This window comes from Onychostruthus taczanowskii, unplaced genomic scaffold (assembly GCF_017590055.1).
Source record: "Onychostruthus taczanowskii isolate IOZ18803 unplaced genomic scaffold, ASM1759005v1 scaffold49, whole genome shotgun sequence".
NCBI classification, from domain to species: Eukaryota; Metazoa; Chordata; class Aves; order Passeriformes; family Passeridae; genus Onychostruthus; species Onychostruthus taczanowskii.
This window is the reverse complement of record NW_024502458.1, coordinates 441,661-464,379: the sequence shown is the minus strand read 5'-3', so window position 1 is coordinate 464,379 and position 22,719 is coordinate 441,661. Positions and strand designations below refer to the sequence as shown.

General features: G+C 44.5%; 1 protein-coding gene across 4 annotated transcripts in view; it reads left to right on the top strand.

The window, feature by feature from the left end:
• Nucleotides 1–6,311, top strand: part of MOB2 (MOB kinase activator 2) — a 109,576-nt gene extending 103,265 nt beyond the window's left edge. For all 4 annotated transcript variants that reach the window (XM_041415043.1, XM_041415041.1, XM_041415042.1 and 1 more), the window contains exons 4-5: nt 3,552–3,676; nt 4,982–6,311. In XM_041415043.1, the coding sequence (XP_041270977.1) occupies nt 3,552–3,676; nt 4,982–5,292 (436 nt within the window). In that variant the 3' untranslated portion in view covers nt 5,293–6,311. The remainder of the gene's footprint in view (nt 1–3,551; nt 3,677–4,981) is intronic.
• Nucleotides 6,312–22,719: the final 16,408 nt, after the last annotated feature.

The window sequence follows — 22,719 nt, the reverse complement described above, 5'->3', positions numbered from 1 at the left end:
GAAAGGCTTTTTTATTTATGGTTGAGATGTTCAAGTAACTACTGAGAACTGGTTGCTTGTCAAGTTACTTGACATTCAAATTGCACTGCAAGTATCCAGTCCTAAATTTAAAGTATTTGCTGGCACAATAAGCACTGGTTGAAGTTAAATATTTGAGGTAAGGTTTTAACACCAGAGAAGCTGCAGCCAAGTGACAAACTGCAGACAGATGCAGCTTTCAGCCCTCTGTCAGATACATGAGATAGCACAGCCATCTGCACACAGCAAGGAGGAGAATTTCTGCTTACGGTCACTAGGAGACATCTGACCAAAACTTAGTCTCAGTGTAGAACAGATGGAAGCATTTGCTGGCAAGGTGGGATAGTGCCAAGAGAAATACCATAGAGTGGCCAGTTATCCTCAAACTTTAATGAGGGTGAATGAATACAACATTGGGAATTACTTAATTTTGCTCATTAATGTGTTTGTCACTTGTTGTAAAGCAGGTACTATATTTTAACACAGTATTTACTGTTAAAATTTAGTATGCTTTATAGCTTATTATTGCACAAACCAGCTTTAAAGCACCCTGAGCTATAAACTGGTTTTCTAGCTGACATTTAGGTAAAACTCCTCAAAGTGCTGCAGTGAGTATAATAAATAAGAACCTATGTAAGTGCTGTACATAAAAGGATAAGTCCGCAAAACTCCTGAGGCAGAAATGAAGGATAGATGCAAACTTTCAGGAAGCCCACCTTCCAAAATGTTTTTGTCCAGTGAAATCCCTTAATTGGTAACTCTTATCACTCTTTTTTTTCTAATCTTAGTCTCCTTTCTCGTGTTTATCGTGCCCTTAATGTCTCTGCATAGGGAGGGGATTTCCTGCTAGAGTGCTTAATTCAAATTTGTAAGTTTTACATTTTCTTACATTTAAGTTCCCTCAGCTATATGATTTTACATGATGCCTCCTTTCTCTTCTCTGCCATCCAAACACTGCTTAGCCCCTGTGAAACCATCAAAGCTATTCCAGCTGCTCACAAGCAGTATATTCCTGCCTCTGGCTTTCTATCCTTCTTTCTTCATGTTGCCTGTTTTTTGGTATTTCTACCAGGACTGTCTCTCCTTCCTTTCCAGGCAAAATAATGTCCACTGTATATGCTTTTCCCTCTTTCCAAAAGCCTTTCCTGTATATTGGTGTAACTCCTGTTCTGTCTTGGATTCTGTGTCATCAACACCAGCCCAGAATGTTTTAGAGGAAAAGGGATAAAGTACATACATATATTAAGACGCAGTATTGTGATTTCACATGTGTTATGCTTCATTATTTGCATCACAGGCTCTTCTCTGGTAAACCCATAGTAATTTCTACCTGGGATTTAGAACAGAGCTGCAGATTCCTCATACTCTCCATACTGGAGAGATTTAAATCTGCAATTTTTGAAAAGTGCCCTTAAGTCTCATCCTCTTGTCCTTTCTGCTTCCCATCCATTCCCTAATATGGGACTGTGCTGTCACAGTGCCAGTGGTGGAATGCAATTAGGCTTCTGTGCCCAAGTGAGCCCTTCCATGGCCCCAGACTGCTCCTATCCTGCTCATGGAGATAACTGCAGCGTGGGTGGAGGCCATGTACCAGGTGCGAGATGTTCATGGCACGTCAGGGGCTCACTCCTCTCTTCCCCTGGGAGCTGTGAAATCTGTTCAACAGCACCTGAAACATGAGGAAAACACATTACTCTAATCAACAGGACAGTCCTTGTAGTTATCCCCTTACTGTTAATGATTCTTCAGTTTAATTCCAATTTTGCATAATAATTTCCTAATTTTCAAGGAAAGGCAGAAAGGCTAGGCAGTGGGATGCCAGAGCAGATTTATTCACTTACATGAGAATATAAGTAAACTTGTACAGTTGCCAAATTGTTTATTTTGATAAAACCCAATTATCAACACTCAGTTTTGCACCTAAGGCAGCTCTAAACTGTGCTTCCTGTCTTGCAGTTGAGGATTCCTGGAGCACAGAACTGGTGGTGTAGAACGGTGCAGCCTGCCTCTGCTCCTGGTGACAAGCACTGTCTTAAGACCCAAAATAAGGCTGAATTGCCTGGGTCTGTCTCTCACTGCAGGAGTTGGCAAACAAGGTTGTGTTGGTGCACTGCATTGTGTAATTCCCTAGAGGTGGATTGTACAAAGGAAGTGAGCAGTGGTGAAGAGCACAGTCTGTGCCTAAGGGCCCAAGTGCTGGGTTTGATGCCTGACATAGCTCTGAAAAGAACTTTTGACTCCTGCTGTTTTCACCCACTCACCTTCTTATGAAATTTTGCAGTCAATCCTTGTCTCTCTCGTAAAGGACAGAGTGTCCAAATATTACATAGTGAAAAGGAGCTGAAAGAAAATTCTAAAACCTTAATGTTTGCAGAACTACTTTGCAGTTGCCTTTCCTCTCCTAACTTGAACTCCTCTACTTATTTCTGCAGCTTCCTCTTCTTTTCATACGGCTTGGGGCGTGAACAGTGTCATTGGGGAAGACCAGTACAACAGATTTCTTATCAGCCCTATCATGATCTAGGACTGTGTCTTGAGCTTAGCCTTTTGAAGAAAGTTCATAAACTGGAACTCAAGGCTTGTCTAATGTGACATAGGAATAAAAACTTAAAAAGTGTTTTCCTGAATTCTTTATCTGTAAAACATTTCGTACTGTCTGCCTAATCAAGTGGGTAGCTGTTCTTGGTAACAGTTAGAGATGCTTTAATTAACCATGAATTTTTTTTAAAAAAGGAACAAATATTTAGTTGTTTTGTAGCCTTCAGATTGTCTGTCAGCTGAGGGATGGCTGCAGTTAATCAAAATTATTATGGCTAACTGATTGAATTATGGTTGCTTTTGAAGGGCTAGTATCTCCTGTTAAGATCCAACAGGAATATTCACTGGTGGCAGAATCACGTGTAAATTCAGGTGTTTGGGGGAGTCTGTAACTGTAACATAAGGAACAGAGTTCAAACACACTCTGGTATGGATGTGCAGAAGGGGCCTGAAAACTTCCCCCTGGTTGCATTTTGGAAGAGGATTTGGAACACCTGCAATCACTGTCAGTGCTGGAGAGCCCCAGGCTGGAAAGGTGGTGTTCTGGAGCCACCGTCTGACTGTTTCACAGTATTGCACTACAGAACTTGTTTATGCTCTCTGATGTTCGGCATCAGAAGTTTACCAGTTTGGCACTGTGCAGTGTTGTTGTCCCTTAAATGCAGCTCAGTAATGCCTTCCTGTACAGTTATACAGACTGTATGTAAACTTGTCATGGATATTATCACTCTCTCAGCAGAGCTCCTCCCCTTGCAGTCTTGTCAGCAAGGCTTTCTGTGCTTGGTACTGTCACCTGCACTCAGGGACAGACAAAAACAGGGAGACAAAATCAGGGACAGGGAGACAAAATCAGCCAACACAAGCTCAAGTTCTTCCATGCAGAAAGAAGTGAATCTCTTCTGTAGCAGCTGTTTTATATTACTTGGACACAGCCCCTTGGAGGAGCAGCTGAGGAGCAGAGTGTGATGTGGTGACACTGTCCCTTCTCTCCACAGACAGTACTACTGGTATGATGAGCGGGGAAAGAAGATCAAGTGCACTGCTCCTCAGTACGTTGACTTCGTCATGAGCTCGGTGCAGAAGCTAGTGACAGATGAGGACGTCTTTCCAACAAAATACGGTATGGCCGCTGCCTGGGCTCTTTGGGCTGCCGTCAGTCGAGTGAAAGCTGACACTCGTGTGTGTGAATACCAGACAGATTTCTCACTTCTGTTTGATGGGTTTTAGTTTGGTTTTTTTAAATATAGTTTTCTTTCTTTGCATGTTTCTTTTGTAGTTTTGATTGTTAGGGTTTCTTTTTTTAAGGAAGATTATAACTTTGGTTGATTCTTGCAGTAAAAGAAGACTTACCCTCTTTGTGTGTGAACTGGGGTGAAAGTCTCACAAACCTGACCCCTTGGCCTGTATCTCATCATCCCCTTTTTCTTCAGGCATTTTGAGATGATCTAGCCTGGATTTATAGAGGATAAAATTCTGAAAACAGTCAGCATTTATGTGTTCAATACAGTCTGCTGATAGCAAACTTCAACCTTTGTGTGGCTTTCCTATTTCCATTAGAGCCTCGATGCATTAAGAAATGTGGGTAATAAATTGGATTGCAGCAATGTGGCTTGCTTTCTTTGCCAAGGCCCTGCATTCTCTCAGAATGTTTGCAGTCTCCTTTCTCATACAAAGATTAAATAAGAATGTGATTTTTAGAGCTGAAAAGCAATAGCAAAGTAATTTTAACTCAAATTTGTATCCTAACAAGATTGCTACATGCAGTGCCTTTGGTTAAGGGGAAGAAAATAGAAACTTGAAGCTATTGTAGGTGGGCTTAATCAGAACTAAAAGCAGCTAGCTTCAGGAGCCACTTCAAGAGGTAATTGGGAAACTAGGACATTACAATATGGGACATTACAGTACAGAAAGCATTAGGCTAGCAGCCTTTGCTTACAAGCAGTTTGATCTGGAAGGAGGTAGTTTCTTTCCCCTTTGATAGAATTTCAGCATGTTCAAGAGAACATGTTATATAAAGTTATGTACAAGCTGCCACACACCACCAAGGCCCATGTGGCTTGGCTTCCGTTTTAGGATCTCTGAATTAGTGTTCCAGGGGAAAACCCACTCCTGGACAAACTAGATAAGGACATAGAAGAACCTCTCATTTTTACAGCTAGTAACAAAAAAGGTAGTGGCTTTAGAGAACAACTACGCTTGCTGCCTGATTTTTGAGCCCTTAAGGTTTAAAATTTACCTTGAAATGAAAATGCATAATACTGCCTTAGCCTTGTCCCCCAGATTCCTGTCAAAAGAGGGTGATGAGCCACAGGGCCCTCAGGTTGTTTGCTGTGTAAGTTGGGCTGGTTGCTCTTACCCAGCTGCTGCTGTGGGGCTGACAGTGAGGAGCTGGTGCTATCATGGTGTTTCTTCATCTTCCTTTCAGGCAAGGAATTCCCAAACTCATTCGAGTCCCTAGTGAAGAAGATCTGCAAGTACCTGTTCCATGTGCTGGCCCATATCTACTCCTCACACTTTAAGGAGACTTTGGCACTGGAGCTGCACGGACATTTAAACACACTCTACACACACTTTATCCTATTCATCAGGGAGTTCAACCTCGTGGACCCTAAAGAGACCACCATCATGGATGACCTCACGGAGGTCCTCTGCAGCAGCAGCGGGAGCAGCAGTAACGGGAGCGGCAACGGGAGCAGCAACAGCGCAGGAGCACAGAACCACGTGAAAGAGAGATGAGCCCTCCTCCTGGACCCACACTAACATTACAAACAGTATAATCTATTGTGTGTATGTGTATGTATATGTTCAGATATACATACCGGCATATACAGTGATGAAAGCTGACCGCAGAGATGCTGCCACGCAGGACGCGCAGTCGTACGGGGCTGTACGGAGCTTTGGGTTCATGCGCCAGCCGGCGAGAAGTTGCACCAATTTTATTTTATTTTATTTTCTGTCCACTCCTCCTTTTACCTATTCAGATGGATGATGAGTGCTGTTTTTAGAGAAGAGCCAAGCTTGAGAGTGGGGCCACTCTTGGTTTTTTGTTTTTTGGTTTTTTTTCTCCTTTTGTTTGGTTGGTTGGTTTTCTATTTTTCTTTCTTTGGTCTTGAGTGCAAGCCCTTTGGTCTTTCTAGGATGGTGGTCCTGCCATTTAAAAAGTATCTATTATATTATAAGAAGTAACTTTTACTTTGAAGTGGCTTAAAATGCAGGTATGTTTGGGGGATTTTTTGGTGGGATGGGGGTGGTTTTTTGGTTTGGTTTTACATAGACTGCCCCATACCCTGCCAAAAGCTCCCCTACTGAGTGCATCTTGCCCTTTGTTAGCTTGGAATGGGAAGAAACTCCTGGCTTGACTAGAGTAGCAACTAGGGGCTTGCTACATGTTGAAAGCGGGCAAGATTCTCCAGTTGTCCCATCTACTCGGTCACAAGGTGTGAACGTGCAAGAGGATCCACAAACCTTTCTGCTTATTGCTCCTACAACATATATACTCTTTTCTCTGCTCCCCTGCCTCTTCTTTTCCCAGGCACACCTGCACAGGTAACAGGAGTAGGATCACTGCAGTCCAGACCCATGTGCAAGAGTCAGCACCATTTGCTTTCCCTTGAACAGAGGCCCGGGGAAGGGGGAGAAGGGTATACTGAGTCAGTCACCGCCTGTGCTAGAAAGATGGCTGTTGGCATAAAATTATATTGTTGGCTTATTTTAGTTCATCTGTTCTATGATAATAAAAACAAATCTATCAGCCACAAGCTTTGTTTTCATGTGTGCAGCGTCAGAAGTCACCAGGTCCCCACCCCTAGAGCCTCCCTTCCACCACTGAATGCTGCTGGCTGCCAGCTTTATAAATAATGGGTTGTTTTCCACCCTGTCATCTTACATTTATAAGGAATTCCTTGCTTTTCCAGTAGCCCTAGGAACAGCCTCCCCAAGAAATACAAAGACAAGCACTGCTTGGAGAGGGGCAGGTTTCCTGTTTGTGCACGTATCCATTCTGGAAATGCAATGGGTTCCTGGATAACTTGAAGCCAATACTGTACCACAGCATCTCTGGATACAGTATTATATCAGTACTGTATCTGGACATTGATATTCCTTTCTTTCCTTCAAGTTTCCACTGAATTCTTGCAGTCATTGTTTCCAGTTGGGGAAATGCCAGACTTTGCTTGTATTTGTTCTCTGTCAAAGCTGTGACAATTGTTTACTACTGGTTTTGGTCATTACCTGAGGCCTGTGAATGATTAATAACTGACCTGGCATAAATCTGAGAAGGTTTTCTAGAATGAAGTTCGTACCTGTATTAAAGACAGTAGGAAGAGAAAAGTAAGGTAGAACAAGTGCAAAGAAAAAAACAAAGGAAAAGCACAATCAAGGGGTGAAATTTAAAAAAAAAAAAAAAAAAGTGCAAGCAAGAAAAAAGCTTGTGAAGAAGAGTGCAATAGCAACAATAGATAATGACAATTGTGTAAGTAAGAAAAAGACTAAATCATAAAAGTGACATAAAGAAGAGCAAAAAGATATGAGCACAGGAGAAGGGAAGAGCAGGAGTGAGGGCTGGTTGGAGGGATTGAAAACAACCTCAAAACTTGTGATGCCTGTATTGTCCTGTATTGTTTGTTTCTGGATTGTGGATACCTCTCACCGACCTGCTCAGGTGAGTTGCTGTTAGTGTAGTGGTCAAGAGTTCTCCTCCCCCACCATGTTCTCCTGCTGCAGCCTCCATGTCCAGACAAATATTCCCATTCAGTCCCCATGCTGATGTGAGCCTTTCCATGACAATTCCCTGCACTAAAGTCTGGAGGGAAAAGCAGGGATCAGCAGAAGGAACAGTGCCATTGGTAAGGCCCCTCTGCTGCTTGCCCTGAGAACACAGTAAAGTTCAAGAAACTAAGAGCAAGAAACAACCGCTCAAACCCAAGTGACTTCTGGTAATTCATGATCCTCCTGTAAAAATGCACTTGCAGTTGTATTTGCTAAAAGACCATTTACAGCTGAAGCATTTGAGAAAGGGTTGACTTGAACAAGAGGCAGTTCAACCCTGGAAAGACTAGCTCCAGCTCTTGAGTTTCCAATCACAACACGGTGATGTCCATGTTGAACAAAAGGGGGACTGTGCCTTAGCTTCTCACTGGAGAACTGGCAGAACCTCATAGCAAGTCTGGGAACACACGTGTTGGCTCCAAGCAGCAAATAATTCAGCTGCCAGGAGAGCAGTGCAGTCCCACAAAACAAAACTCAGCTGCCAGGAGAGCAGTGCAGTCCCAGGGTACCTCTGGAGGAGCCTGCTGTTGCTCATGGCAGCTGTCCCGGCCTCGCTCTGCAGGCATTTGCTATTCCTGAAAGCACGGGCGCTTCATCTGCTGGGGTAATCGCTTTATATTTTACAAGCAGCTAACAAGAACACAAATAATGAATCTTGTTTCAGTGTGGCCTATCTTGTTGGGTTTAGCAGTGGGAATAAGGAAAACACTGAAATGGCGCCAACACCAATGTTCTTCTTGTCAGGACTAAATGTTACTGTAAAGCTCAGCCTGAAGGCATCCGAGGGTGTTTCAGTGGTTACTGAATTACACTGTAGAAACTTCAGATACAGAAGTGCCACTAAGCCTTCAGAGCTTGTCAGTGACTTCCTGCCATGCCTGGAACATGTCACCAATGCCCACACTGTGAGCACTGCGCCTGAATTCACCTGGGACTAACAGGCTTTGGCCTTCTAACACTGATGAAATCATAATTTTGTTGCTTTAAATATGTTTTGTAAATTGTTTAAAGTGCTGTCAGAATAACAGAGACAACTTAATTACCTTACATTCAATTCCCCCCATCCCCAAAGATCATGACAGACCATATCATTGTTTGAGTTTTGCAAAATAAAATACCACAGAAAAACAGCCATATACTACTAGAAAAACACCTTGAACCATCTACGCACACACACCCTCATCCTGCCATACGTTGGCAGGCCTTACCTTGTCAAACTTGGCTTTACACCTGCCAGTGCAAAATCCCTGACCAACTTCCAGGCCTAAAACCACAGGAAAGCAAAAGCTGTCACAGGGCTGAAGTCTTTCACTTAAACCCAACAATTGTCCTGTGTGTGTTTTTGGGCATCCTGTTCTTGACATTTGGTGCTCTGCAAACACAAATGATGTGCAGAAGAGCTGAGGTTGCATAAGTTTATGGCATATATAAATTTATAGGGTGAATTTTTCAGGGTATCAAGCTGAAACTTTCCCCTATTTTGTCGTTATCCCTGAATCTTTGAGGCAGCAGCATCCGTAGGAGATCAAGCCTCAGTGTCTATAAATTAAAAACGGGAGGAAAATAATTTTAACTCCATCTGGAGTGAACACCAGCAGGTAAGCAAGGCAGGCAAAGTCAGCGGTCAGCAGCTTGTGTCTGTCACAAGTGCTACCTCTGGCCATTCAGGGAAGAGACACAGGAACAGTGCCACCATATCTTTTGCACAAACAGCCACATGCAGCTTTAACCTCAAGGGAATGAAGCTGGGTAGAGATCAAAGGGGCAGCATCACCCCAGCACTAAAAAAGGTCCACTGGAAATTGAGTCGGGCATCTTCTACTTCAACCCAGCAAAATCAGAGCTATGCCCTTCTTCCTTGCCTGGGAATTGCAGAAAATTGTAAGTGTAAGATCCCACAGAGCACACTCTACACCTGAGTAACAACCACTTAACCAAAAGCGTTAAGAAACTCAACCAGAAAAGAAAGCTTTGTTGCAGAGATGATCAGAGGAAGGAGAGATGGCTCTGAGGTACAACCAGTTCTGGCCAAATGTGCATGCCAGGGTGCTCCTGGAAATGATCGGGGCTAAAGATGGATGCTGCCAGGTAACAATGAGCTGCACATCAGCAGGAGACCAGGACTGCCACAGAAACAAGCCATCCCATAAAAGAACAAGCCAGCTTTATGAAGCCTGCTAAGCATGCTGATCTCATCAAAGCCACGCTTCACCCAACAAGCCTTTGCTCACATCCATCGTGGAACTTGTCCCAGCCAATCCTTAGCTCACCATTTCAGCTGTTAACAGAAAGAACTCAAATCCAGAAATACTCTTCCATTATCTAAACTGGAGACAGAGGAGTAGGTTGTTATTTTGTTCTATTCAAACCTACTAAACAAATGAAAGCAACGTTTGTGCCTTAGCACAAACGGCAACAGCAGGCAGTTTAAATGCAGTTCTGTTGCCCAGTGGCTGTCAGAAGTCACAGCAGAGGGTTCAGTGTGGCTGAGTTATCTATGCTGCTGTGCCAGTACCAGTGCCTGAATATGAACCCAGTACCTGAAGGATTTCAAGACAGATCTGGTATCTTAACATGATAAGCTGCATGCAGTACAGCGAAATCTTTCCAAATGAACTGATGATATTACATGAGAAAAACAGCAAACAGCTGGCAGAAAGCCCTCAGTGTCCTAATGGGGTCTCTGTTCTTTTCATGGACAGAACTGTTTTGGTTGTGACAGCTGACATGAACAATAAGACTTTTCAAAGCTAGGTTAGCATGTGATTCAGAGAAAACAGAAATTGTTGTGGCCAAGTGCTCAGATAAGAGAACACACAGAGAGCTTTGTCTAGCCAAAAAAAAAAAAAAAAAAAAAAAAAAAAAAAAAAAAAAAAAAAAAAAAAAAAAAAAAAAAAGAAGAAAAAAGCAGCACTAGCTAAACTTGTTTTTATGTTGTCATCTGCTAATTATTTTCATTTTTACTAAAAAGGAGGCATTAAAATGCTCTGGCACTTTCCCACACACCACCAGTGCAGGTAGTTCACATTCTCTCACAAGGTGGTGCAGGGTCCTTCACATAAACCACCTCCTTCTCCTTTTAATGGTCTGTGGGATAATTCAAAAGAAAGAGTAGAAAGAGCCTGGGCTAGACAGGCTTTGTGCTCAGTGGAGAGCAACCCTCTGCAACATCAGCTCAAAAAAAAGGGCAAATGGCACCTCACAGAGGATGAGCCTGGGCTAGACAGGCTTTGTGCTCAGTGGAGAGCAACCCTCTGCAACATCAGCTCAGATACAGAAAGGGCAAATGGCACCTCACAGAGGAATTCAGCTTCTCTGAAACCACTGCTTCAACCTGACATCAGTAAGGCTTAGAGGACACCTGCCCTGAAGCAAGTGCTGCCCTCAAGGACTTGGAAAGGAAACCTAAACAGGGAAAACAAACTGGTCCTGAGCACTAGCCACTAATTGAACTCCCACCCTGAACCAATGGAGTACTCCCCCCGAAGAGCTTTAATGGCAGTGCAGGAGCTGGAGGTGAATCCTCAGTCTGAGAAAGAGAAGAAAGGCAGCACAGCTCTCCAGCACCACAGACTCATCCAAGCCTGCCAGGACGCACAGTGGTTACAGAGCCCTGTTCTGATCCTTTGTGTGTGTGCTGAATTCCTTTGGGAAAGGCCTTTACTTGACAGCCCTAATTCCAAGTAGATGAAATTTCCTAAATTACTTGTTTCTCCCCTCTTAATTGCACTTGACAAAGTATCAAACACAAAAACCTAATTTCCATACGATTAATTCTTAAAATAATCTCAAGGAATATTCTTTCTGTTCCTTAGTATCAAAACTTAGGTAGAAGAGCTACCTCTCTCACGTCAAATCTGGTAGACAATGAAATGGCTCTTAATACAGAATTAATCCCACTAAACAATTTACTTTTATTCATAAGGACAACCCTGTGCTTGGCTCTATTTAAAAAGATAATCCAGAACAGAAAAGTGACATTGGATAACCCAATATATTTACTTGAAATCTATGTGAAACCTGTAACAGAAAGAATTCTGTCCTATTCAACCAGGTTTACTGACACTCAATAATTTAGGAAGGTTCATTTGAATCCTTTGTGTCTATAGAACCTGTCTTAGCAGGAGTAAATACAAAAAGCAGAAGACAAATTGTGGCTGAAGACCAGCTGTACCCACTACAGCAGAATTAAGAACATTTTTGAGAGAGCACAAATAATAATACACATATTTGAATAGTCTTACCAGTTTAAAACTGATTTAAACTGGCTGAAGCAAAATCTACAGAGCAGGTGCTGTGATGTGATCAGAGCATCACAGACCCAGCATGTGAGGATGGACAGTTCTGAGCAAATATTAAAACAAGATGTGCATCAAGACCTCAAAAACACCACTGGTGATTCACTATTATACCAGTGATATGGTCTGTAGAAAAGCAAAAATGCTTTTTTTCCCCCTTGAATTTGCACCTATTGACCCAAAAAGGTCTGTGCGTGGACTCCCTCATTTCACTCCCAGAGGATGACATTAGGAAGTGGACAGCAAGAAGGTAGTCAGGCACTGCAAGCCAGCATTTGTCAGCATCCTGCTGCCAAGCAGAAATTTCAATTTGAAGCCAAGACACTTGGGAAGAATCTCTGCACAATCTGCAGGGCAAATGAAAGCAGACACACAGTTCCCTGCTGGACAGGTAAAGCTCCTTCCACGAAAGATTTTCAGCTACAAAGCCACTACTGGAGTTGCAGGCTTAAGGCAGATCAGTTCAAGCTCACACAAAGTCAGCACCGAGGCACCAGAAGACTGCAAGGTGCCACCTAAATCCCAAAGCCAGGTCCCAAGCAATTCTGTGCAGCACGGAGATCCAGGACACATTTGTATCCTGCCCTCCCATCTTTCTTCTGCCTGCATCAAACCTGATGCATACACTGAATTTAGTAACAAGATACCAACCCTGTGAATGAAGTTAATCTTGTGTGTAACCACTGCTGAAATGTGAAATCACAACAAATACTCCAATCCATCAAGGAATTTTGATTGGATTAGAAGCCCTCTGTGTTCCATCATAATCTCCCTGATGAAGGCCAAAAGCAAAACTACATCTGGAGATGAGAGATTAAAGCCCCCATTAGAACTGTTTAATTATCTGTTATTAGTGGATTAACATTAATTTCTGATCCAGGTGCTTCTCAGATAAAGAGCTCAGGTGCTTCATAACAGCACGGCTTTATTTTACAGAGAAAGTCTTCTGGCCCAAGAACTGAAAACATGGGTTCTTTTTAAAGCCAGGGGTCAAAAAATACATTAAGCTTAAGCAAGACTCCATCTGCCTGTCCCTTTTTCTTGCCTACCCCAAATTTTTGAGCTGCTGCCTTATTTCAACTAGCCTGGAAGACAGGTAGGGGTTTTGAGTCAATCAGAAAGTTTTCACAAGTTTTGCAGGAAGAAGCAAGTGTGGGAAGGGGAGAAAGAGCCTGTAAATGGACCCCTTAGTTCCCAGGTAAGGAAAGAATTGCAGCCTGTGCTCCCATGTTACATGATGTCAAAGAGCCCTCATAAGAACAGACACTCATATAAGTTCCCATAGGCAAAGGGACAGAGAGCTCAGAATCACCCACAAATCACAAATTGTGTGACACTGGTTTCCAAAAGCTGGGCACTTGCTTTGCTGCTTGTGAAGCTGGGACAGCCTGCATGACCCAGAGTTCCTCTGCAGTCCGTCAGCTGGCAGGTACCACACTGGATCCTGGTGCTATCCCACAAGAAAGACAAGAAATGCCAGACCAACTTTCCTTTCATTAACAGAGATAGAAATGTAGCCTTTGTATCTGAAAAGAGCTCAAGTGATGTGCTGAGAAATGAAAGACCCTGTCTTTGGGGGCAGGCCCCTGAGGAGATTTGCAGACCTGGTCACTGCAATGTGCTGTTGCCAGGTTAAGATCTGGATGCAAACGTCAGCCCGAGCCACTGAGTTCCTTTGGGAGAATCACTGACTTGCTCTTCATCTGAGTCCCTGAGGCTGTATGACATGGACAACAGGTACCTCTCTTCCTTCTCCTTGTCTGTCACACCTACAGGGGGAAAGCTTGTCCCTTGCTGCAGGTACCAGAACAGACTCTTGGTTTTCGTGTGCTGTTGAAACACACCTCAGTAATGTGCCACAGTATTTATCTGTCCAGGCTGCTGTGGCAGTGGGCTCCACTTGGCCTCTCCCTCTGAGCAGGGCAGGGCTGTGTCTGTCCTTCCCCTCCTGCAGACTCGCAGGTTTAGCTGTGACCCTGGCACACCAAGTGAATGCTGTCATGTCTCTGCAAAGCTACATGGAAGCTACACAGGCTGGAGGGAGGCATTTCCACCCCTCTCTCTCCTCCTCTCCTGCCTCTGCACAGCACCACTGACAGCTGGCACATGATACAGCTTGTAAAAGCCTTGGGAAGCAAAGAGAAAAGCCAGTGTCTTTGCTGCCCTGTCCTCTCCGAGGAAGGGCCTGTGTTCTAGACATTGTTCTCCACGCCATACAGTCAGCAGAGCATTGTACAAGACCCAAAACTCTGTAGCACAACTGCCTTGTCACCTCACACAGCATGTAGTGGGTGACACCATATTCTGTCTCTCTACAGGATTTTTGCATACTACAAAACGTTTCTCTGCCTCTCTCTTGTGGAAAGCAGAGCAGCAGCAACAGAACAGGCAGACTGGGAAGTTTATGTTTGTGCAAAATCCATGCAAAACACACAGTTTGTACTTCCAAGTGACACCACAGCACTTGGTTCTACCCATTGCCACTCGCACCTCGGGGGCTGTGGTAAAGCTTTTGGGTTGGAGTGGCCAGTGCTGCTCTGTGTTCTGGATGACTCTGTCCCTCCCCCGCAGAGATGGAGCAGGAAAATGCAAGCAGGAACCGCACACTAACACAGCCTGGGGACAGTGAACCAGAGACCAACTCAGCTACAGACATGGCTCAGCAAGTGGTGAGCCCTTCCCATTCCAGGGCAATACACCTTAAGGTGACAAAAGCTCTTTGCTCCCCTTTCCCAAATGAGATCCTTTGCCAGCAGTTTTCCTCATTCTGCCTAACATTCTGTCAAGCTCTCCTCTTTCAACCCTTTTGCTAAAGCAGGTTTGCAGTACAACTCTACTGAAACCGAACATCAGGGTTGTATCGACGTATGAAGCCCGTATGAAGCAACAGTCCACACACTTCCAAATATATCTGGCAGAACAGCTTTTAGAACAATATTTTTTAAAGTAAACAGCTGCAACTGACCCTTGTTCGGGTCACTAACCAAAAACAAGCCCCACAGGCTAGCAACAGGATAAAAGCTAGAGCTAGTGCATCAAACTTAATTAAAACTGCACATAGCCAGGACCAGAGTTTAGTCCCAAGGCCTCTTTTTAAGCTCTTCTGTAAACACAAAGCTCTATCTACTCCATACCCATTTCTGTTCTTATTGTGCAACTTGGTGCTAAAATTGAAGGCTCTTGGGCAGAGATAACATCTTCCTACACTGCACTTGTGCACAAGAGTTTAGATCAGAACCCAACGTGAACAGGAGCTCATGAGCATTCCCATAAAATGAAGGGAGATCTCAGCCAGGATTACCTGGTAATGGCCAGCTGTTACCTAGTCCTACAAATAGGACTTTTTGTTGTACTTTTTGTATAACTCTGGCTTTTCACATATGACCAAAGCATTCCTAATGAATGCAGCTCCAATACCTTCCCTGATACATCATTGCCCCCAATTTTGAGCAGCACAGTTCAATAAACCAGACCAGGACTATTGAAGTTATTTGCTCCAGACAGGAGAGAAATCACTACCCCAACTGTGCATCTCATAAACAACAAGTCTTGACCAAGGCAATTGTTGCAAACAGCAAAATCTAACTCCAGGTAACTCCAGTGTGAGTCAGGACTGCCTTGTTTCAGCTTAGTTTTCATCCTCTCTGAAATCTGATTTTCCTTTGAGAACAAGGATGTCCCACAGAGGAACTATCCAGAACAGACACTGCCATTTGAAGCTGCTGCCTCAATGTGAATACTTTTCAAGAGCCTATGAGGCCTTACAGTAAACACAGCTGCTTTTTCTGACAGGTCTTCTAGAACCTAGAAGTGCTTCCTATACCAAGACTTGCTACTTCCCTAGACCAATTTATTTTCCTTCTCTTCTGGGCAACATGGAGAGAAATGTGTCCCATTCCCAGGGCTGGGCCAGTACTGCCTTCCAGGACCCAGGAATGTCCACAGAAGAGAGAACACTTAGCAGAAGTGTTCAACAAAGAGCAGGTCAACGCGGAGCAGAAAAATAAATGTCTCTCCTCTGCCAGACAGAGATGCTGTGCAGTGCCCACTCGGAGGCTCTGAGAGCCCAGAGGGGCACAGCGATGAGCAGCCTGATCTCAGCCTCGCTTTGCGACCCACGGGAGGACCTCTCTGCCCTAGCCAGGACCAGAGTTTACTCCCAAGGCCTCTTTTTAAGCTCTTCTGTAAACACAAAGCTCTATCTACTCCATACCCATTTCTGTTCTTATTGTGCAACTCGGTGCTAAAATTGAAGGCTCTTGGGCAGAGATAACACCTTCCTACACTGCACTTGTGCACAAGAGTTTAGATCAGAACCCAACGTGAACAGGAGCTCATGAGCATTCCCATAAAATGAAGGGAGATCTCAGCCAGGATTGCCTGGTAATGGCCAGCTGTTACCTAGTCCTACAAATAGGACTTTTTGTTGTACTTTTTGTATAACTCTGGCTTTTCACATATGACCAAAGCATTCCTAATGAATGCAGCTCCAATACCTTCCCTGATACATCATTGCCCCCAATTTTGAGCAGCACAGTTCAATAAACCAGACCAGGACTATTGAAGTTATTTGCTCCAGACAGGAGAGAAATCACTACCCCAACTGTGCATCTCATAAACAACAAGTCTTGACCAAGGCAATTGTTGCAAACAGCAAAATCTAACTCCAGGTAACTCCAGTGTGAGTCAGGACTGCCTTGTTTCAGCTTAGTTTTCATCCTCTCTGAAATCTGATTTTCCTTTGAGAACAAAGAGGACTATCCAGAGGAACTGTCCAGAACAGACACAGCCATTTGAAGCTGCTGCCTCAATGTGAATACTTTTCAAGAGCCTATGAGGCCTTACAGTAAACACAGCTGCTTTTTCTGACAGGTCTTCTAGAACCTAGAAGTGCTTCCTATACCAAGACTTGCTACTTCCCTAGACCAATTTATTTTCCTTCTCTTCTGGGCAACATGGAGAGAAATGTGTCCCATTCCCAGGGCTGGGCCAGTACTGCCTTCCAGGACCCAGGAATGTCCACAGAAGAGAGAACACTTAGCAGAAGTGTTCAACAAAGAGCAGGTCAACGCGGAGCAGAAAAATAAATGTCTCTCCTCTGCCAGACAGCTGTTTGTGGAACACGCTGCCCAGAGATGCTGTGCAGTGCCCACTCGGAGGCTCTGAGAGCCCAGAGGGGCACAGCGATGAGCAGCCTGATCTCAGCCTCGCTTTGCGACCCACGGGAGGACCTCTCTGCCCGGGCAGAGGTCGATGGCTACACCAGAAACACCCACCCTGGCTGCAAGCAAACTCTTCCTTCTGCTAATGCCGTTGATGAAAGCTTGTGTCTTCCCTGACCTTGAAGCTGTGTTATCTCCTTTGGCTGCCAGAAGGCGATAATAGCTCCTGACAATGGCAAGAGTCAGCGCTGAGCCGGTGGAACAGGAAATCCCATTTCTCAAGCCCTTCAAAGCCTGCCTGGCACAGTTTCTCTCAGCAGCACTCAGTGAGATTACAGCACTAAAAATAACCCCCACAATAAATTGTGCATTTAGAAGAAGAAAGGACTTGCCCTCAATGTGGGTTTCCCTTCCACTTGTGGCCTCAAGTATCCCCAGACAGTTGAACTACTACGGTTTTGTTCTCCAAATTAAGCAGGAGCTGCAGCTGTTGAAGTGGTTTTAAATAAAATAAGAAGATTAAAGGGTACAACAAAGAACTAAGATACTTTCCAGTTTTTAGACAAGTGTCTCTCTTCCCGCCCTGTTGTTTTCTATAATAAGAAACTCAGAGCTAAATCTCATCCTCACCAAAACACTCTGCCCTTCTAAGAGGAGCTCACGTACAATCGGTTGCATACAGCTGGAATGAAGCAAAGGTAGGGGGACCGGCCCTGCAGACTTCCCTACAGACGACAATCCCTGCGGGCATTCTGTGCGCTATTTAACACAATGTCCGAGCCTGGAGGGTTAAACGCACTGTCCGAATCACCAGGAAAGAAGGCACACCTTGTAATAGAGGACACACAATTAGCACTACCTGGCGGCCTCACACAATGTCATTGTCCTCACAAACGCTGTTTTTGCCTATGTCCAGTGAGAGCCATTAAAGGTCAGTCATTTGCATCCGATCACTTCCATTAAAGCCAGCCTGATTACCGAGGGAATTGTCACACATTGTTTGCAAAGCTTGGACAATTTGCATTAGTGCTCTCCAACACAACCAACCTCCTTCTCAGCCCCTAGACTGACACGTGGCAATGAGAGTTACCCTCCGGACTATGGGCTCAGCTGCTCATTTGATGCATATACACCATCTATTGCTTTAAGTAGCACGTGTCAGATACTGGCTTAATTAAAAACTGTTCACCTTAAGCACAAATATATTTTTCATGTAGACACGTATCTAAACTAACATCGACTTGCTAAACAGACAAACAGAAAATGCCAGCTGGGGTATTACACACTTGCCTTGTCTTCAATTTGCTCCTGGAAGGTCCTACGCTGCGTTGCTTCACCCGGAGAAAATCATAAAGATGAACTTCAAATACAGAAAGTTTTTCAGCTACTGAGTCCAAAGAGCTCAGCTCTCCAAGAGAACCAAAGAGCTACAGAGCTCAGGACCTCAGCTAATGAAGCGCAGGTGGCACAGCTCACAGCATCTCATCAGCCATCACCTGGAATGGGGTTTGGATGAGGGCAGTAGCCCCCACCTGGCAGCAGAGACAATCCAACTACCTCAGTCACACAGGCAGACCAAAATCCCCAGCTACATTTACTACTTGATTTCAGATATAAGGTATAAAATAAGAAGGGTGTTTTGTGGACAACAGTTTAAATATAAACTCAAATTGGTCAGAAGCACAGCCCCTCCTATGCACTACAAGTATGACACCATGTAGCAAGTGACTGTGTTAGAACATGGCCAGACAGAAAGGTGGAATAAATGCGGGCAGGCCCTAAGCAGGAGGTCCTCCACTTTGCAAAATTGTTATTTTCTTCTTAAAGCTTTTGAAGACCACAGTTAGCAGTACTGGGGATGCTAATTGTGCCAGAGACATGAACAGATCATAGAAGTTCATGAACATTGCTGAAAAGAGTAGAGAGAGAGAAACAGAAAAAGAAGCAGGAAACACCTGCTGCCACAGTGCACTTAAATCCCGTTTCCCTTTACACTGCAGCCCAGCACAACCTTGTACTTACAGAGATGCAAATGATGTACAGCTACTTCCCAGTTCTGGGTTTCCAGTGTCACAGAGACCAAATCCTGCAGCACTTGTGATTCTCCTCATCTTTTCACCTTTGTCAGCTCCTCCAGTCCCCTCTAGTTTTAGCCGACCAGTGAATCCCTACAAACACTCTGCCTTTTCCCTAGATGAGACTGTATTTTGTGTGGCTGCTGCTTGGCAGAGGCCCCCCAGCCACCCTCACCTTGCCAGAGCACCCCGAGGCTGAGGCGGCACCACGGAACCTTCCAGAAGGTCTCCTCCTGCCTTCCCTCCATGGCGGGCGGTGATTGCCCCTCACGGCCTCGTGGTGGGAAACCCTGGCTGGCCTGGCCAGGGCAGCTCTGGAGAGGGCACAGCAGAGGGGACACGAGGGGGACACGTCTGGAGCTGGCCGGGCTCTGGTGAGCAGCAGGCCGGGGCGTGCCCAGGGCCAGCGCCACAGCTCTGCTGCGAGCCCGGGCCTGCCGCGCTCCCCCAGCCCTGTGGGAAGCACCTGGATCTCCTGGGGATGCGGCAGCCAGGGCAGAGCCCAGGAGGGGAACTGCTGGGCACAGTGACAGACCCAGAGGAAAGGCACGGAGAGCGAGGGGTGACAAGGCAGCAGCCACACGGGCCGTCCAACCAACCAGCAACAAAGCCTGGACCCACGCGTGCCAGGGACGGGACGTACCTGAGCGGGCTTTTCAAACGTGACCGAGTGTTTCAAGCAGGGAGGCGCAGAAATCCTTCCTACAGCTAAATCTGGAAGCAGCGCGAGAAGCTCAGGTTAGACAGGAGAAGAGTCACAAGCAGCCACAGCTTTTGGTACAGAGGTTTCTATCCAGACCAGACCTCGGTGGGGGTGCGATTGCTCTGAAATTCGGATGAAGCTTTTGGAACACATTACTGCGGAAAGCCAGGCCTGCAGGGTGGAGCTGTCCTTGCTCCTCGGGCCCTGGCGTGAGTTCCACGGCCAGGAGGACGCTGCCTTCCTTCAGCTGCCATCTCCAGCTCCTGCAGTGCAGGAGGCCACGCCACGGCACTCACTGGCTCTGGCACCGGCCAGGAGTTCGCTCTCACGGACATAAACAGGACACTCAACAGCTGGTATCTTTACTGAATGAATTTATTGGTTTTTGAACTAAAGTTGCTCACAGTTATTTAACAAGGGATACATCAGATTTTTTTGTCCATTTCAAACCATTAAATAATGTCAGTTTGTGTCTGTATATGTGTGTGTGCGCGAGTGTGTGTCTTCAAAGTACAAAATAGGAAGGATAACAAGAGGTATTGCTTTCATTTATTCTTATATCTTGTGTGAGTAATCCCCTTCCTGCTTGTACCACATGGGTTTTGCTGATATAGGTATTTTTAAATTATTATTATTATCTTGTATTGAAATCCCAGCCTTTTGTAGAGGTACAATGTAACAGAAGCATCAAAATCTATACACAAGGGAAGAGAAAAGAGGGAAAAGAAGGACGGGGGTGATGGGAGGGGAGCTCGGAGGAGAAGTAGAGAGAGGGCAGAGGCAGGAAAGACAACGAAAGCAAAAGAGACTAATTTACAGCAATGTCATGCAATTAAAACTGCCCCCCTCTCCTGCACCCTTGCCTCCCCCCCTCCCCAGCCATCACCCCTGGTGTCTGACATGCACACAGCAATACGAGAGAGAAAAGTTTAAGAATAGGGAAAATAAATAAATAAATAAATAAAGCAAAAAAATTAAAATAAATCCCTCCCATTTGGGGGAATGGGGAAACAGGGCAGAAGTCAAAGGTCTTTGCCCCAGTTGTGTCTTTAAAAATTCTTTTTAATCCTCAAACCTATGTACAAGTAAAACTGGTCCAAGAAGGGGAAAAATGATTAAAAAAACCAACAACGACAACAACAACAAAAATGAACTCATCCAACATTATCATTAAAAAAAAAGAATCTTGCGATACAACATACACCCATAGGAACCCAACGAGCAGCAATCGAAGGTCATAAAAGAGCTGAACACTAATGCTAAGCCTACATTCTTAAAATCTCAGTCAAGAAATACTTCTCACTGTGTTTTGTCTTCCACGTGTAAAACCACATTTTTTTGTTTGTTTAACCTTTGAGCTTGGGCCAGAATAAGTTACACTTGGTCACATAACTCTTGAGGAGGAGGAAAAAAGATGGCAATTCTTCTTTCTCAAAGTCACAAAATGAACACTTACAAGGTTTCTGTGTCTTTTTTCCCCCTCCTCTGCAAAATAAATAAGAATCAATGTTGCCTCTACACAGTTATTAAACAGAAGATATATCTAACAGCTTATTTTTTTAAATATATATATATGTATATATAAATAACCAAGACCTAATAACTGAAACACAAAAAAAGGTCCCCATCCACCCAATCCCACCCTCCTCCCTTTCAAAAGAAAAAAAAAAAAAAACCAAAAACTTTATAAAAATATCTTGCAGTAAATTTTAAAGTTTACAGTAGCTTCGTGATTAAGTCTCCCATTGCCCTGACTCCACCTTGTCTTGCTCTGATGAACCAAGTGCCAGTGATTTTGCACACACACACACATACACACAGAGGAAATAAAACCCAATATAAGTCTCTTTTCTTCCTCCTCTTCATCTTCTCTTTTTTTTTCTTTTTTTTTTCTTTTTTCCTTTTTTTTTTTTAAGAAAAAAACCACCCAAGCCAACAAATGAAACTGGTAACTTAAAGAAATAATAATACTGATATCAATGCAGCACTAGCAACACAACAATTGCCTCTAAATGCAGGGTGTGGTGGAGGATCCAGCTGGTTGAAGAAGGTCCCAGCGCGGTGGCACAGTGGCAGGGAGTTGACAGGTGGGGAGGAAGGTGTCGAAGGAGGAGCAGCAGTAGCAGCAGCGGCAACTGTGCCTGGTGATGGGAGAGACAGTCCTTGGCAGAGTCTTGTCCCTCTTCTTTGCTACCAGAAGTTGCCTTTTCCCTAAGTTTTAATGTTTTGTTTGTATGTGTGTATTCATTGAACCCCCTCTCCCTCCTATGTTTACTCCTTTCCCCTTCCAGCAGGTTAAAAAGCAAAATGATACAGTATAAAAAAACCAATTAGTTTGTGTGTGTGTATATATATATGTATGTATGGATATTTATACATAAATATACACACATATATACATGTATATATAAAAAAAGGGGGCAAAAGAAAAGGAAAAGGTGGTGGGGAGAGAAAAAAAAAAAAAAAGATAAGAAAATCCCGTGATGAAGCTCCCCAATATTGTCTTGGTTCAACGCTTAGTTTTGAGTTGCTCCTGGCTGGTTTCTGAAGAGAACGCGCTCTGGATTCACGGAACACTGCGCTCCCGCTACACCCGTCTCCTTCCCCACACCCTCCCTCTCCGGGCTGCGTTCACCTGCGCGGACAGAAGTTGCCAAGGGTAAATAATTCACTCCAACAATCTGCAACCTCCTTTGAGCCCAGACTCTGCAATCCCATAACTGAGCAGATCTCTCTTGTGGAGCACCAAAAAAGAAAAAGAGAGGGGAGAAAAAAAACCAGGCGTGCACTGGGGAGGTGACTGGGGAGAAGTGGGGGAGAAGCCCACTTCCTGAAGGGAGAGGGGAGGCTGGGAACCTCAAACAGGACTGGTCCTTGGACAGTCTACATCGGTTGCCTTCCGCCAACAAGTGTCCGCAGAGCACAGAAGGTGAAGCCGTGGCTGACATGTTAACTTTTCGGGATAATTCCTGGTAGCAGAGCGGAAACAAGTGGTGTCGTCAGAAACACAGAGAGAGCATGAACAGAACAAGAAACAAAACAAAAGAAAACAAAACAAACCCAAAAAAAAAATCAAAAAAGAAAAAACCAAAAAATCAGGAAGGAGAAAAAAAGCAAAACATTCAAAAAAAGGGAGGAAAAAAAACAATCAAAAAAAA